This window comes from Sus scrofa, chromosome 4, assembly GCF_054392235.1.
Source record: "Sus scrofa isolate SSC_HxYL_T2T_F1_AM1 chromosome 4, Sscrofa_HxYL_maternal_Yorkshire_Landrace_v2.0, whole genome shotgun sequence".
In the NCBI taxonomy this organism is placed as follows: domain Eukaryota; kingdom Metazoa; phylum Chordata; class Mammalia; order Artiodactyla; family Suidae; genus Sus; species Sus scrofa.
Genome location: NC_139386.1, coordinates 76,331,449 through 76,349,319, shown reverse-complemented (window position 1 = coordinate 76,349,319; position 17,871 = coordinate 76,331,449). Strand labels below are relative to the sequence as shown.

At 42.3% G+C, this 17,871-nt stretch overlaps 1 protein-coding gene across 18 annotated transcripts in view; it reads right to left on the bottom strand.

Moving 5' to 3' along the window:
* ASPH (aspartate beta-hydroxylase) overlaps positions 1-17,871 on the bottom strand; it is a 203,362-nt gene that overhangs the window by 106,779 nt on the left and 78,712 nt on the right. For all 18 annotated transcript variants that reach the window (XM_021089316.2, XM_021089323.2, XM_021089329.2 and 15 more), the window contains 3 exons: positions 14,513-14,551; positions 14,105-14,140; positions 9,832-9,876 (listed from right to left, as the gene is read on the bottom strand). In XM_021089316.2, the coding sequence (XP_020944975.2) occupies positions 9,832-9,876; positions 14,105-14,140; positions 14,513-14,551 (120 nt within the window). The remainder of the gene's footprint in view (positions 1-9,831; positions 9,877-14,104; positions 14,141-14,512; positions 14,552-17,871) is intronic.

The following is a 17,871-nucleotide window of genomic DNA, read 5'->3' as shown; positions in this document are numbered from 1 at the left end:
TCACCTCATGGCCGGCCTTTTGTTTAGTATAGATTAGTATCTAGTTAATTTTCAAGGTAGACCCGTCAGTTTCAGTCCCTGTCGGTACTTATCTAGTTTTAGAGAATTTCTAGGAAGGAATGTGTGCATGAGTCACAGTGGGGATGGGCAGAGTTTGGGAACTTATGTATTTATTTACTTACGTATTTCTTTATTTGCTTTTTAGGACCGAGCCTGTGGTATATGGAGGCTACAGCTGCCAGCCTACACTACGCGGGATCCAAGCTGCGTCTGGGAACTACACCACAGCTCAGGGCAATGGGGGAATCCTTAACCTACTGAGCGAGGCCAAGGATTGAACCTGCAACCTCATGGTTCCTAGTCGGATTCGTTTCCTCTGTGCCACGACAGGAACTCCTGGAAGATTAATTTTTAAAAAAGATCATAGACTCCATCCTTTCCCCAGAGCAGATATAAGAGGGTATGGATGCCAGACAGCGTGCGATCAGCGGTGCAGTCATGATCATTCAATACTTTTGATCTTCAGTTTCCCTCATTCTTTCATATGAAACATTTCACTTTTTGGAGGCGAGAAGTAAATCTGAAGCAAGGAGAGGGTTCTTATGGGTCAAGTGTCTCTCCTTGGTGTCCCTGGGGAGAGGATGCAAGCCGACTGAAAGTGTATCAAGCTTGGTGCCAAGCACAAGGCATGTCTTTAGCCTCCTTTAGTTAGGAGGTAAAGGTCTTACCTCCTTCTCTGTACAGAGGAGGAGGCTGAGGATGAGAAAGCAGAGGGTCCAAGTTATCAAAGTCAGCGGTGTACATGATTCCAAAACACACGTTCTTCCCACTGCGCCAGACTCTACTTCTGTTGCAGGAAAAACAAAGGGAAAGAGAAGTGCCGGTCTTGGCCTTTGCAAAGAGTGGGTTTTATGAAGTTGGCTGCCACACACCACCCCCCCTCTGCCCCCCGCCAGAGCTACCAGAGTTCTATGTCTCTGTTGAATGTTCTAGAATTTCTGATTGTATTAACTATAAGCTCCTTATCGTAAAGTTAGGCAGTGAATGCATCATTTAGTAGAAGGTACTCTTGTAGGCATAAGACAAGGGGACACCAGTGAGAAAAAAAACATCAAAAATTGAGGTCTTTGAGGAGTTCTTTCGGCAGTATTTCGAAGAAGGGTTTAGGGCTCTCCACAAATCTTCCCGCCCCTGGGGTGGGGAACCAAGGAAAGAGGAGTGGATTGAACTGGTCACATTTTAAATGGGTGTGGGAGGGCCCCAGCCAGGTGCTCCCAGGAACCACAGCTGCCATCTTTCTTCCTCCTGCAGTGTGGTCCCTAGGATGGATGGCACGAGAGGCTGACCTAAGAAAGCCTAATCCAACCATTCCAGCCCTGAGGCAAAAGCCCTCGGTTGTGTCCCCTTCTGCCCCTGCCTCACATCCACGTCTGCAAGCATTTCTGCCTCTCTGACCCTCAGTCTGTCTGCAGGCAGAGCAATAACATTCAAGTGCTAGGAAAACTCAACTTTCTACCATGCGCTCAGCCCTCTGCAGAATCCATGCAGACACATGATTCCTTTGTGTCTAGTTCTCCTTTTCTGCCCAGAGGATAAAGTTCAGAAGAAAGAGAACTTCCTGTACCCTTTGCTACCCTTCTACCTGCTCAGACTCCTCAATCCTCGAAACCAGGATGAAGTAATATCCCCACAGTATGCTATGATGGCCACGGAGGATCAGAAGGGTACGGCGGTGTGTGGGGGGGGTACTCTCTGGGGAATTATCAGAACTTCTAGGTGCCAAAAACCTACACAGGACGGACACAGGAGCTATTTCATTTTAATCCTGCCCCAGAAAATGGAGCATGATAGTAAATGTTACACAACATAAACAAACATTACCTACTAGAAATTACCACCACGAGAAATCAGTACTACTAGGAATTACTTACTACAAATAGGTTAAGACATTCACACTGCTTTGTGACTTTAGTCAACAAAAATGCTATAATATTCTAAAATACCAGAGTATAAATGAACCGTTACATACAAAACCAGAAAGACTTCAAAACAATGACAATATAGAGAAGAATTCTGCATTTTATTGCACTCAAATAACATTAAACAGAAGACACTTCCATTCTTTTTAGAAATCCATTGGTGTTGCCCAGCTTGGCAGACATTTGTAAAGACAAGGCTCATGAATTCAGGTATTTGGAATTAGAAAGTATTTGAAGTTGACCACAGCAAAATGAATCCTCAGTGTCCACAGTTTTAGAGATGATTCTATACAAAAATCCAGCAACATTTCACTCATTCACTCATTAGATCCATGTCACTCCTAAGCTTCCCTAAAAAAATATGGCTTTATAAAAAGTAGTGTTCCCTAATTCACGATAGGAAGTAAGAGCTTTATCAGATTCTGAGTAGCAACTCTGTATTACCCATATCACAGCGTTAGAAAAGTATTGCTTTTTTACTAACATATTGCTTTGGGTTTCACTATACATTGATTCAGCATAACTTACTACATTGTAACTATGATCTCTAACGATAAAAATATAAAATCTCTTTGATTTTAACCCTAAAAGCAGGAAAAACATCACTTTATCTTAAAACAATGTGAACATGATCAAGAACTCCCCCCCACCCCCGACATGTAAATGAAACCACTTCTTAGAGTTTTTCAGTGGCTCATGGTCCTTTCGAAAAGAGGGTGGAGCTACCCTTTTTTTCTAACAGATGAAATATTTTTATCACAGCAACTATTTCTGAGCCACGAATAAGCTACAGTAACAGAAGGAGCCCTTGGGTGTGGAAAGGAAAAGGCTCAAATGCTGTGCAACAGCAGCTGGCCTCTGGCTTGTGAGCACTCGGCACACCCCACGTCACCCAGCCAGAGGCAACGTGGCTATTTTGCGGGGAGCAGCCTTCAGTGTTGGGCAGGCTCTAACTACATTAGCCAAAGGCAGAGCAACCCTAAGTTATGCACCAGTAATTGATAGAGATCTTCTAAAATTTAAACAAACACTGATGGGACAATAGCTATTGTGCCATCGATCTCTGTGTCATGAAGCATTTTGCATGATATGACAAGCCATGCCTTTCCCCTATGTCCTAACAAGGAATTGTAATTTTCCCCCTTTATTTTGAAAATTAAATTAATCGTGATAATTTAAACTTTTATTGATATATTGAATTTTTCTCATTCACAAGCTAAAAGCTGCAGGGATCTCAAATGTTGAGTTTTACACCCTGAACACTCAAAGTTAATGTCAAAATTTTTTATAAAGATATCAGTGCAAATATATACAACTCAAATCCTCACAGCTAATGATGACCCCTTACCAGTGTTTTTAAGAGCTCTTAACGAGGCACTCTTAGTGGCTTTAAATCATGTTTAATGCACAGTTTATACAAGTCACCCAACATAGTTAGTGTTAATTACTGATAATATATATTAAAACCCTGCCATGACAATCGCTGCTACATCATCAATATCATTATTAACTACTGTCTGCAAAACACATAAATACAAGTAAGACTAAAAGCTGTGTCACCAAAGGAAAAAGAAAAGAAACCCAATGGATCCACTAATGCTATCAAAAAAGGACATGCAGGAATGTAACATTACGTGTGATTTTTGTTTCTAAAAAAAAAAAACCACACACACACACTAAAATGCCAGTGGACTATGGTTCATTTGAAACATCTTTAGTGTTCATTCCCAAAGATCTTGGTCTGCTCAGAAATTACTTCACAAGATCTATCACAGCCATCTTTTGGAGCGTATGGTTAAGCTGGTCCTCTTGTAGTAGGGGCAGTCTTTTTGAAGCTTTAAGTATCTGCAAAAATAAGGGGAAATCTAAATTAAAGGACCAACTAGACATAGACTGTGAAGCTGCTTAATTTTTACTCTACTTTTAAAAAACCCACCAACAGAAGTAAATGCTTTTTTTTTTTTTTTTTTTTTTTTGCTTTTGTATTGTTGTTGTTTTTAAGAGCAACTTGACAACAGAATGATTAACTACCTAGAGGAGTTTCTGTGGGACTATCTGCAAAGCTGCTGAAAATTTGAGGTTCTTTAGAGCATCTGAGAACTGCAATTGAATTCAAGAATGTCCGTTTTTCAAGAAAACCAAGTGTTACATTTCTTTCTCCCATCAGTGTTTTCACTGTATTAAAAATGAAATGCAATAGAGGGAAAAAAAATCCCATATGGTATTTGAAACACAACTACAGTAGGGATTTTTTAGGAGCAACCGGATACTGTAAGCTGCACTTAAATATATTACTTTAATAATCTTACGTTATTTTTAATGTTATTGACAATATAATTGGTTGGTGTAAAAAAAAAAAGTAGATTGTATTTTGAAAGACGTCAAATTGATTTCTGCCCAACTTTCTATAAACAACTTTCTTATTCCAAACTTTAGTATCTGATTTATTGTACTATCATAGCATTGGATCTACCATTAGAGTAAAAAAGGAGCTTGTGCACAAAAGGCCCAGTCAAATTTAGATATAATTTCTGAAACTCAATTATGATCCTTCCATTATTCTCCCCTCCCTTCATCCCTTCCTCCCTTCCTTTCCATCTATCTACACATGTGTACAGACATGTGTGTGTAACCAGAAATTTTTATATAAGCAGAGTTATTTGGTGCAAAGGAGAAGTAAGTGGAAATGATATGTACATTTTATATATCCAACAGAAATGAGTGTTTAGGTCCACCAAAAGACATGTATAAGAATACTCAGAGCAGCTTTCTTCATAATAACCCAATCTTGGAAACAACACTACAGCCATCAATGTAGAAGGGGATTTTTTAGGGGTGTATATTTGTAGTAAATAGCAGTGAATAAGACCAATTACTAAACACATCAAGGTGTATGAAACTCACAGTCATGATGGTGAGCAACAGAAACCAGTCACACAAAAAAGTGTGTATGTGTATTTGTGCATGTTTACTTGTAGTTCTATTTCATCAAGTTCAAAAGCAGGCAAATCCGTCTGTGATGACACAGGTCAGAACCTTGGTTCTCTTTGGTGGGGGCGTTACTGAGGAGGAAAGAGGGAGCAATTTCCTGGGTTCTGGAAGAACCGTGTAGGAGGTACAAGAATATTATGTGGACAAGTTCACCAGGCTGTACCATCAATGGGGAGCACTTTCCTGTGTGTAAATTACACCTCAACAGAGAGCGCTTTTGAAAATGGGTTTGACCTGAGGGTCTCCTCCAATTTAACAATTAGCTGGACTGTGAGGAAGAAGCATTTGTGTAACCTGTGCAATCAAAAATCCTGGAGACTGGGAACTTGTTCAAAGTATGAGTAAGGCAAATGAACTAAAAGCTCATTTACAATTTCGAAGGACTCAAATACATGCCCCTAAATATCTGAATACTTCTCCACTCATCAGTTGTTCATCAGCTTGCAAAACTAACATCTCCAAATTCAGGCCAGTTGTCTCTGCTACTCTCTGTTCCCCCTGCCTTCCGTATCTCCACTGCGGTTCCATCACTCAGCCTTTCAAGCCAGAAGCATCGGACTCCTCCTCCACTCCTCCCCCGCAACCAGCCCCCTTTCCCACCAAACTACCTGCAAGCCCAAGTCAGGAACTCCACTCCTGCTCTGCATCCTCGCTACCCCAGGCCCAGCGCGTGCCCCCCCCCACACCCCCCATTTATGCTTGGATGAACACATCTGCCCAACCAGGCTCCATCTCCTTGCAAGACTGCTCTTTGCAGAGCTGGGTCTGGTCATGTGACTCCTTGGCTTGGAATTGTTCAGCGGCCTCCTGTCACCTTTAGGCCCATATTCAAATCCTCACACATTTCTGGGACACTCAGAGAAGTGCTGCCTGCCTGCCCATGTGCCCTGCCTTCTCAGCCTGTACCCAGCACCCAGCACCCGGCACCCTGCCCGCTGGGCCGAGGTCTCTGCGCTGCCAGCCCCTGCTTCCCTGCTCCCCACGTGCCAGCTCCTGACGCGGGAAGCCGTCCCTCACGCTCACCCCCAACCCGGCCCCCTAAGCTGGGTTAGTTATCCCCTCTGTGTGCTGCCCTATGTGACACACTGTGACGTTAATGACGCCGTGTTGGCTGCTGTCCTCAGCTGTGCGCACGCGCACTCACGTGTCTGTGAATGGCTGTGACACGGGCCCTGTATTGGTCACGTGTATCTGCACTGTCCCGGGCCAAGTCTATACCAGAGCAGTTAGTGAATTTCTTGAATTAATGAATAATGACATCGGTAACACTGATAGGCATTTTAGGAATTTTGTAAGCTAAGACCGCCAATGCGGCCAGGCTGAAGCTGGCTGTGGGCCTTACTGGTCAGTGTTAGAAAGTGTGGTGACAGAGGCGGCATGGCGCTCAGCTCTGGACAGACGCAGCGGGGTGGAACCATCAGCCCCTCTAGAGACTCAAAAGTGGGATGGGTGACACATGTTATCTCAAATAATTTTCTGAGACAAGCCCCAGGTTCACCCAAAAATGGACACATTCACATACCTCCATTTCAAATAACATAACTGTCATCACGAGACATAACATTAACTTTCTTTTCTGGCATGGCATGACAGAAAAGTCATTAATAGGACCAATGAGTCAAACAGCCTTAAAGTACTGTTTGGCAGGAAATTTTACTCTGATGAATTTCCTAAGCAATTCCTTCATAGGCCACTCCATGTGTGCCCTGTCTCCTCGGAATTGTTCAGTGGCCTCCTGTCACCTTTCTATATAGCTAGAAAGACGCTCTATGATTTCAAGTAAAAATATGATGTTGAAGACAAAGGTGAAAATCCACTAAAGGAGTAGAGGTTCCAAAATCAATTAAAAAAAAAAAAAATCTAGTATTCAAAATGACTGACTTCTAACACCAGAATAACCAATTCTCAGGATTAACCTTTTACGCTTTGCCAAACATATGCCAGCAGAGCACTTACAAATGTACAAATATAAGCAAAATCTGGCAAAATTTAAATGACTGGACTTGGAAAATTTAAACTTACTTTCCCACAATGAATCATAACTGATCTTCAATATTTCTGAGTCTTAAAACAAGGGCTAATGCATTTTAAGAAAAAGATACCAAAGAATATGATAGCTCTGCTTTTATCCCATCAAAACAGCTCTCAAAATGCAACTCCCAGGTCTTCACTCATGTAAAATCTTCTAGAGTACAGCAGCTGAGAGTGTGAACTCTGGAGCCAGAATGTAAGAATCAAACTCAGTTCTACCGTTTGATAGCTCTGTGACCTTGGGCAGGTGACAATGCCCTGCTGTGCCTCAGTTTTCCCAACTGTACAATGGAGCTAACAGCATATCCACCTCTCGGGCTGCTAGAGCTACTGAGTTAATGCATGTGTGTTTCTAGAAGAGCCTTACATACACAATGCTTAATAAAGCTAGCATTTTCTGTCCCTTGGTGGGTGGCTGGATACAATGGCAAATTAAGATAGTTCCTGCTCTGGGGGATTATCACGCCAATAAGGGTATTATGAAATTTAATATACAATATTAACACCGAACAACCTACTCTTCGAACAATCAGGGAAGGCAAAGTAAGCATCAATTAGAGTCTGAGGGCCGGGAAAGAGCGAACGAATAGCCAGTATTTTGCAGAGGGCCTCAATTTGAACTCCCTACTGAATATAGAATTTTAAGGATTGAAAGGTAGTAAGGAGAAGAGCTCCACAGTGAGTGTTTCTGCAGTTGCTGTGTCATATCCATAATTGAGCACTAACGCAACAGCAGTCAGCTTACATACAAAATAGAGACTGATTTATGAAAACTAGTCTTTTGTAAGATTGAATAATAAAAAAATTAAGACTAAGACAATAATAGGAAATAAGCAACCCGATGTAATCATTACAAATAACTACTGCTAACGCTCGGTCTCACATTCTCTTTGGTAAAGGTCACACTACAGCCACGCAGTGCATCTCTCAAAAGTTTTATGACACCAAATGACAGGTTATAACCTCTTGAGCAGGCCTTTCAGAATTTAGCTTCTCTTGATCCACTTCAAAGATCAGGCTAATTAATTACTAACAATAACAGCCACAGCTGCTCTAATGGGAGCTCACTGTGTGTCAGCAAGTATGCATATGAATCAAATCTTCATTTCCACTTGCTCTGGCTGTTAAATATTTCATCAAGAAAAAGCACCTTATTCCGGTCCACCAACTGCTTAGTATTTTATAATTACATTCCAAGGAAATTCTTGGGCTTTGTTTATAATACACCAAAATAGAAGCACAGAGCTTTTTGGTCAGAAAATAATATTACTGTGTTTCACACCTTATTAAAGTCAGGTCAATGGTAAAAATATGAACTAGAAAAAAGTCATTGTTGCAGGAATACTTATAAAACAATTTCTTTCAAAGGATGAATAGTAATCAAAAGGCGACTTCAGTAACCTGCCCTGCACCCTTAGGTTAGAAACAAGGCACTTTGAGAAGCATTGCTCAACCATAAAGAGGAAATAACAAAAGTAGGACAGAAACATCAAACTTCCTTGCTCTGTGCATCTTTCCCAAACACAAAATCTACACATATGCCCAGCAGTCAACATGTCAAAGGTCAACTTCTCCATGGGTTTCTTTCCTCAGTCATATCATAATACCAACAATGCTGTATTTCCTTCAGCATTTGTAAATAGTAAAAACGTACAACATATGTAACTATCAAAACCTAAAATGTCCCGACCATTAAATAAGCAAACACAAGCTGAGGTATTACTAAAAAATAGTCCTGGATTATAAAAGGTTCTTTCCCCCTTGAAATTTAGCATTTCAATAAATTTTGGCAGGCACAATTATTTCTACCAAAATCAATGCCACAAACGCATATCACAGCTACAAATTTCACAGTGTTCTGTGAAAAATGTGAGTAAAAACTGAGCCAACAAATGACACGAAAAGAAAAAAAAAAATGGAAATGAAACACGGAAACAAGAAGAAGCATATTTGGGAAACGGGTATGAGAAAATCCTCTCTTTATGAAATGTTTCTTTCCCCACTTACAGGAGGTTTATGTGTTAATTTCTGACTGTAGGTATCATTGATATCATCTCTAAAATGCATTCAAAAGCACAGGTGTTGACTGAAATTCTGTTCCCATTCTTTAAGCTCACTGATGATGAAACGGACAGGGGGGCAGGTAGGAAAAATCAGAGAAATGGGGGTAAAACTGTAGGCTGAAGTCCTAAGCAGGCTGGATCACCTGGGGCACTAAGGATGCTCTCAGGGAAGACGGGGGCTGGGGAGGAGGGGCAATGTCACAAACTTAGGCACTATTCAACTTTTCATCTGAAGGCAAGTCTGAGTCCACATCCTCTACAAATTGACTGTCAATCAAAAAAGGGGGGGAACCCTCTAACTTCTACCACCATCACCATCTACAATGGCAAAAATCATATGGTACTTTGATTGTGAATGACGAATGTTTCTTAAATTCTAGCTCAACAAATATCTACTAGTCTGGGTCTAATGTGTATTTCCCATTACACTGGCTAGACCGAGCAAAACAAAGAAAATGTTTTTGTTTTTTTTTAATGTAGGTATAATTAATCCTTTTCTCTTGGGAATTTTACTCTTTATAGAATTATTTCATACAGCTAGTGTGACTATCAACAGCACCTTTTAAATTCTTTTTTTTTTTTTTTTTAGGCCGCACCCAGGGTGTGGGGAATTTCCTGGGCCAGGGATGTAACCTATGCCACGGCGGTGACCAGAATCACAGCAGTGACAATGCCAGATCCTTTACCTGCTAAGCCATCAGGGAACTCCAGCACCTTTTAAATTAAATAAAAAAGGAAAAAGCAATATATCTAATAAAATGCCTTACCTGGTGGTACTTCCTGCTGTTCCTCTGCAGGGGGCACGTGCACTTCTAAAATAAATAATAAAGAATAAAGAAAATAATAAAACAACCCATTATATACTGCTAACCAGTATTGAAAATACATACTGCTGATCTTTAAGTTAAGGTGACTGTTTTTACAGACTCTTGCGGCGGGGAGTGTGTGTGGGGGATGTTGATTGCAATTATCATAAAAAGTTGGGTTTTTACCCTATCACAACAAAAATTAGCTCTAACTTTGTAAAACGTTATCTATCTCTCAACTGTTCTGAACTACAGGCTTTAAAACATTATCTGCCTAACTGCCTAACCTCAAAACTCAAGGTCTGGCAAAGGAGATATGAACTAAAACCTAGGTTTTCACAATTTGGCATCAGACTTGATAAGAAAGCTGAGGAAAGGTAGTTAAGCATCTTGTTTCTTGCTAACAACACAAAAAATTAAATGGAAATAGAATCTGAAAAATGTATCGCTATTCTTAGTAAAGCAGCTTTTAAAAAATAATACTCAAAACATATTCTAAAACTAACCAAAAGTGTGGATATGAGTTTTATAACCTCTAGTCTTTTTCCCTGGCTACTTCAACCCCCTTACAAATAAAGAAAGTTAAGCCTTGCCACCCAACAGTATAATTATATATTGACCTGATTCACTCTATAAAATTACCTCACACATTAATATCTTCATACCTAACAGCCCATTTAACAATGACCTTGATCTAGAGATAAGATTGTATCTGCTTTCCTTTTGCACCTTAACATCTCTAACAGGCTTTGGTCAAAAGAGGAAGTTTTAATAGCATTTTCTAAAAAACTGAAAATACTTTGCAGCTATTTTAATCATTTTTCGTCTTGTACTTTGCTTCTAACTGTAAGAAAACACTGGAAATATTTTAGGTAAAAGTAAAAAGGAAACAGAAAAATATCACCCTGATTCCTGTTACTATTCCGAGATATTTCCTTCTTTTAGTGGCAGCACCATGAATGTTTACTAGCTTTCTGTGTTGTAACTGGTTTGTTAATGGTTTACCTATCTATTTGGTTCTTAACAATCTCTCCCTCTCTCTTTTTTTTTTTTTTTTTTTTTTTTGTCTTTAGGGCCGCACCTGCATAGGAGGCTCCCAGGCTAGGGATTTAAAGAGCTGCAGCCGCCAGGCTACGCCAGAGCCACAGCAACTCAGGATCTGAGCCACGTCTTCGACCTACACCACAGCTCACAGCAAAGCTGGATCCTTAACCCACTGAGCAGCGCCAGGGATGGAACCTTCGTCCTCATGGATACCAGTCAGTTTCGTTAACACTGAGCCTGGTTCTTAATAATCTTGAGGCAAATTAGCCCTTTACCAACTTTACCAATTTCTTTCTCAGAATTTCTTTTACTTTTGTGCATTTGTAAAAACTGTGTGGATCAGAAAGTATTAACCACTTCCGTTGTTATTTCCATCAATAATGTTACATGCTAGAGAGACTTATTACTGCTGCAGGATAAATTTTCATCTAAATTTATTCTGGGAAAAAAAAGCACATTTAACAAACTTATCTGAAATGCATTCTGATAATGATAGAACAGAAGGAATTTCTGAAAAGAAATAATTATATCAGCACAACCTGAAAGGTCTGCCTATTGATATGGCCTCCTTTTCCTACTCTGGGACATTTTAAACCCACTTCAGGATGGCTTTGACTCCCATTACCTTTCTCGAATAGTTTTTGCTAAGATCACCAACATTCCCCACACTGCCAAATGCAATCCATGCTCCTCAGGTCCTGAAACTCCACAGAATAGATTCCTTCCTTCTGCCCTTTCCCGCTCTCCTCTACTGGTTTTCCTCCTGCCTCACAATGTTGGGATTCCTTACAGCTCAGTCCCAGGACTGCTGATCCGCTCTCTGCTCTCACCTCCAAAATGATCCAGCCCGTTTCCATGGAGCTGATACCATCTTCTCGATGATGGCTCCCAAGCCTTTATATCCATCTCTGATCTCGCCCACCTAGCTCAGACTGGCCTAACCAGATCCCTACCTGCTACCTCCACTGGGTATCTCACATAATTCCCAAACATAAAATATCAGATATACAATATTTGGTTTTCTTTCCTAAAACCAGTTTCTTCTACAATGTGGCTTTCTCCTCAGTAAATGGCCCCACCAGCCAACAGTCATTCAAATCAAAGGCCCCTTTTATTCCTCTTTATTTCAAAACCATCAGAAAGTTCCATCAAGTGTAATTCTAAAATAGATCTCAAATTCAAAACTTCCCCCTCCATGTCCACGTCATGATCTTCCTTCAGGCCACCACAATCACTTCCCTGGATTAGGACATGATAATTTCCTAACAGGGTGGCCCCCACTTCCATTCTTTGTCCATCCAATCCATTCTCTAACACTGGAAGTCATTTTTCAAAACATAAATTAGATTATGCCATATCTCACAAGTATTTCCATAGGTTCTCACTGTACTTAGAGCACAATCCAGATTTCTTATGAGGGCCTCCAAGGTCCCAAGGGATCTACCCCCTGTCTGTTTATTACTTAAGCCAATTCGAATTCAGTTTTCTGTTACCTGCAACAGAAAGTAACCTTACTGATGCAGATGGGGACACACAGAAGGGTTGAAGCACAGGACCGATACAGCCAGATGTTTACTTTCGAAGAGAGAGATCATTAATGGCTTTGTAAAAGATGGATTTGAAGCGGACAAGTATGGACTTAAGACTAGCGAGGTGGTTACCGCCACTGTCCAGGAAGATGGGGAGGGGCTGATACGTCACTACAGCTACAAGGAAAAGAATGAATTGGGAAATATTTAAGTAGTCTATTCAACAGGACTTGGGACTTGGGACTGGCTAGAGAGGAGCTGTGTCTCACAGGTCTGGCTTGGGAACCCAATGCATATGGATGCGACCAGCCGACACGGGGGAGATGGGGGAAGAGAAGGTCCCTGGGCATGTGAAAATGCTGAGCTCCCCGTCGCTGTCCACAGAAAGACAGAAACCACAGGCACAGTCCAGAGCCCCACCACCCACTCGAAGGAATTCCCTTAACCATCTCTGCACTGCCCTCCACAAGCTTATCAGGATGCCTGAAAAATCTTAGCAGAAACCTGTATTTCTGTATTTCTAGTACAAAAAAAAGCAAAGCTACTTTGCATACTGTGAGGTTAGTGCTTTTGTATAAAACAATATATGGCATGGATTGGACGAAGTTCTTCCTAGGGATTTCCGGGTTCTGTTTTCTGATTCTAAGTGAATAAAAAAACCAGACTCGGTTATGTTTTCCATGGAGAATCGAGCAATGGGAGGTGGAAGAACATTTGAGCTCCATCCAGCCTGCTACATGGAGATGCATCAGGTCGACACTGTGGCCACAGCAGGGTGTCTCCCAGCAGCTAAGGGGACAGTGAGGGCAGCTCTAGACTCCCCTCCCCTCCCCCCCACCCACCCCATCTTTTCCCATTTCAGTCAACTGTACTAGTATTGACTGTGCCTAAGCAAGCTCAGAAGCAGTAATACTTAACTTGAAAATTGACCATCAGTGGCTCACAAAGGAATTCTAAGAGTCATTTTGTGAGCAAAATTCCCTGTGACATGTTCCTTGTGGGCACAGGGACCCTAGAGTCACCTGGCTGGTGCTGAAGACCAGCGTAGCCACTCCTAGCCTAGAACTCCGGGGTCGGGGGGGCAGTGACCTGACCTCTGGACACTCTCAGCCCTTCATCTGTAAAGTAAGTACACAGGCATTTGTCCTACCTCTTCAGTGTTTACTATGGTGAGAAACAATGGAAAAAGTATATCGTAAATAATTTTATGCAAACTGTTGTGAACTCTAGAAATCTAAGTCGTGTCAAAGCCCCACTATGTACTATATGTGACAAGTTTTTTTAGAAACAAATAAAGATTGTTCGCTTTCAAAAAATTTTTTTTCCAGCTGAATAACAATGTCAAGGACCCAACTTTCAACCCATTTCTGCCCATGGATAACGCCTCCTACTTAGGGTAGCTGTCCTCACCCCAACGAGTTACTTTCTATTAGACGATTCTGGTTTTGTCTGCAGTGATCTTTCATTACTTTATCATCTCTTCAGCCACTAGCTTGCCAGCCCCAGTGAAAACAGAATTCCATCTGTCTTATTCACTCTCATCCTTCTAGCCCCCAAACACTGTAAAGACAGCAAATGGTAAGTGTTCAATAAATACTTGTTAAAGAAATGAACATACTTTTAATATCCAAAGGAAAATGATGTCTATAAAATGAACTTACCTTCTAAAATTGTGTGTGAATCGTCTACAGCATTATCTAAAAAAAAAAGGAAATGTATCTTACCAACTCACCTTCACTAGGTCCTTAAATTAACTTATATCTGCCCAGAGATCTAAATCTGGCTCTTTTTTTTTGGATTGAGGCATCGTATAGAAAGACTCATCAACTTTAATTTCTAAATTATATTTAAAGAATACATCAAAGGGCTGATATTGCCCCTGCTGACCTAACACCTGCACCATAAATGGGGAATAAATATCTTGACATTACCAATTACTTCCTTAGTGACTTGAGAATGTCTTGTGTTTCTTACGACATCTATCTTTGTTCCACCAGTTATACTCATTTTAACAAATACAAAGAGAACTGACTTGTAGGAAACATCGGCTTAGAGAAGAAATACCTTACCTGAACTTTCTGTTCCTTCATTTTCCGCTGGCTCATACACTGTAGAATACACACAAAAAAATAACCGTTCAGCACTGCATAACTCCCATGAAAACACAGCACTGGCTGTGTGGTTCAAGATCAAACCACTGTCTAATTTATCCCTGAACCCCTGAGGTTTAGTCACTGGGAAATGGCAGGTTACAGCGTAGAGTGGGGGAGAGCTTGGCTAGAGTGAAACAGGCCTGGATACTAATTGCAGGGCAGCTACTCTTAGTCAGAGGAGATGGGCAATTACGCCCACTTCCTTCCTGCAAAATGGGGAAAATCAAAGTCCCTCCCCAGTCTCTTGTTACCAGGCTTCAGGAATTGGTTTACTCCCTGGTGGCACTGAATTTCCTTTTTTTCTTTTCTTCATGACTATGGCGGAGGTTCTGAGTTACTTGTGGCTCTACCGGCTTATCACTCTGGATTCAAATTTGTACCAGGGAGACTTTCTACCTTGCTTAGGGAGCAATGCTCAGATCTTTCACCCGGAGCAAAGGGCCCTGGCTTAAGCCCCTGAGAATGAGGGTTCGTCTGGCAGGCCCTTAATCCACAGCCCAGGGCTCATCTCTCCTCTGACCTGCCTGCAGGGCTCAACAGGTCTCTGCTCCACTGCAAAGGAGGTCCCTGTCCTGGCCACGGACTCCTCTCATGCTTGCATAGCTGGAAGCTTTCCTACTCAGCCTGATCCCTCTTTTCCTACTGTCCAAAAAGCCTCAAGTTTTCTGGTACCCAAAGGGCAAACTGTGTTATTTTCCTAGAATGGTTACAAATGTTTTCTGCTCGTTCATTTAATAAAGAAAACTTTTGAGCATCTACTATCTTTCAGATATGACTCCTAGTGCTCGGGTAAAGCAAGGAACAATTTTTAAGAGATCGCTTTCCATCCTTTTGGTGGCATTTGGAAGACAAAGGAGTCACGAGCATTTGCTCCCTCTGTCACCCTGAAGTGTGTCAGCATTTAAATATGCTCTATCAGAGTTTCCGTCATGGCACAGTGGAAATGAATCTGACTAGGAACCATGAGGTTGAGGGTTCGATCCCTGGCCTCACTCAGTGGGTTAAGGATCCGGCCTTGCTGTGGCTGTGCTATAAGTTGCAGACGAGGCTTGGATCTGGCGTTGCTGTGGCTCTGGCATAGGCCGGCATTATTGCTCCTATCAGACCCTAGCCTGGGAACCTCCACATGCCTCAGGTGCGGGCGTAAAAAGACAAAAGACTTAATAAATAAATAAATATGCTCTATCAACTGAAAAACAAACAGGCTGTTGTTTTCTGTTGCTATTTTTATTTTATTTATTTCTTTTGTATGTGCTCTATTTTTTTATGGGAGTACAGTTGATGCACAGTGTTTCAGGCTCTCTGTCTATGTACCTAGCTATCCACCTACTTAACTATCACCTATCTATCCTTTTCAGATTCTTCTCCATTATAAGTCCCCCACCCCCTCTTTCCTCCGCTTCACAACCTGTTCCTTCAGAGTCATTTACACACACTGTCTCACTCCCCGCTTCCTCTCCTGGACCCACTCCAATCTGCCTTCCAGCCCTGGGCCCTGACCTCTGACCACAGGCCTGAAAAGCTCCCCTAAGATCACCCAGGAGCACCACATTTAACCTAACGGGCACTCTCTGCCTTGACGGTATTAGACCTCCTAGCAGCCCCTTCCTTTCCAACACCCTCGTCCTTGGACCCAGTGTAACCACACTCTCCTTTCATTCTCTCCTTTCTCCTCTTCTTTATCACTTCACCCTTTTCTTCCCAGGCCCTGAATGTGGCCTTTCCTCAGAGTCCAGCCATGGAACCTCCTCTCTTCCTGCTCTCTCTTCTCTCCTTTGGAGTTCCCATCATGGCTCAGAGGAAACAAACTCGGCTAGCATCCTTGAAGACGCAGGTTCCATCCCTGGCCTTGCTCAGTGGGTTAAGGATCTGGCGTTGCCATGAGCTGTGGTGCAGGTTGCAGATGCGGCTGGGATCTGGTGTTGCTGTCGCTATGGTGTAGGATGGCACCTAACAGATCCAATTCGACCCCTAGCCTGGGAGCCTCCATATGCCTTGGGTGTGGCCCAAAAAATACAAAAAAAAAAAAAAAAAAATCTCAGCCTTTGGCTTCAATCCCCATGCATATTCTGCTGATTCTCAAACTCAACCTTGAATAGGCTTTCCTGACAGCCAGATACCATCCGTGCTAAGTTGGCATCTTCCCTTGGGTGGCTCAGCGGGCGTTACCGGTATGGGCAGACTGCTCATGACCTTGGGGCCCCAGGCCTGTTTTCCAGGCTCACCTGCCTCAAGAAGAGGCACCCACCCACCCACCAGGTGCAGAAGCAGGAAGTTGGACGTGGTTCCCAACACCTCGCTCTCTCTCCCCAGCTACACCTGCTCGTTGAGCCCTATCAATTTTATCTTCTCCTCAGTTTTGCCTACTTCCTGCACCTTCACTGCCACCACCCAGCTTTAAACTATTGTCTCTGTCCAACTTCTGTCCATTGAAAACGGCTCTTGCCCAGGTCACTGGTAGGGTCTCTGCGGCACAAGGTCTAAGGCAGGTCCTCAGGGTTCCACCCACAAGGGCCCCCGGCAGCCGGGACACTGCACAACACCCCTTTCTTTAAACTCAGCTCTGACGCCTCATTTGGCAGAGATGTGGGTCAGGGAAGCTGAGGTTTGGATAACACGGTAACCCAGCTGGTCTCCCACATCTCCTCTGGGCCTGCCAATCTATTTACTGCATTTTAGACACATCAGTCCTTACAAAATGTGCTGCCTTAGAACAGTGCTCTAAGGCGAAGGTGAACATCCTTAACTGAAGATGAACATCCTCCGGACCCAGGCTATCTCACAACATCAGCTCTCATCTCTCTTTTTATGCTCAGCGTCCCAGACACATGTTCCCATCAGAGGCGTCATTCTCCATTCCAGCATCCCTGCCCCTTGCCTCCTCAAGTGTACTATTAGCTCACACTTCAGCCTTCCTGGTCCACAAATCAGGTGGGGGCTCTCACCATACACTCTCCTTACACACTGCACACACTCTCACCAGCACTTTGCATAACCGTGACTGAATATTAAATTCATACTATTGGTACAATTTTATCCGGTTGCTAAAATACAAGGTCCATGAGAATAGGAACCGCATGTATGTTCTTCCCTGGAACCGATCAGTGAAGTTCTATGCTTTGGCCACAGAATACATAATATGTATGTAGTGTATGAATAAATAAATCAGTTAGATGGTGAGACTGAAATGTCATCTCTCAGGTGTTTCCAGTGTAGGCTCAATGCCTTCCAGGTTATTTTTTATATGGAAAACTGGTTCCCTCTACAGTCTTAGT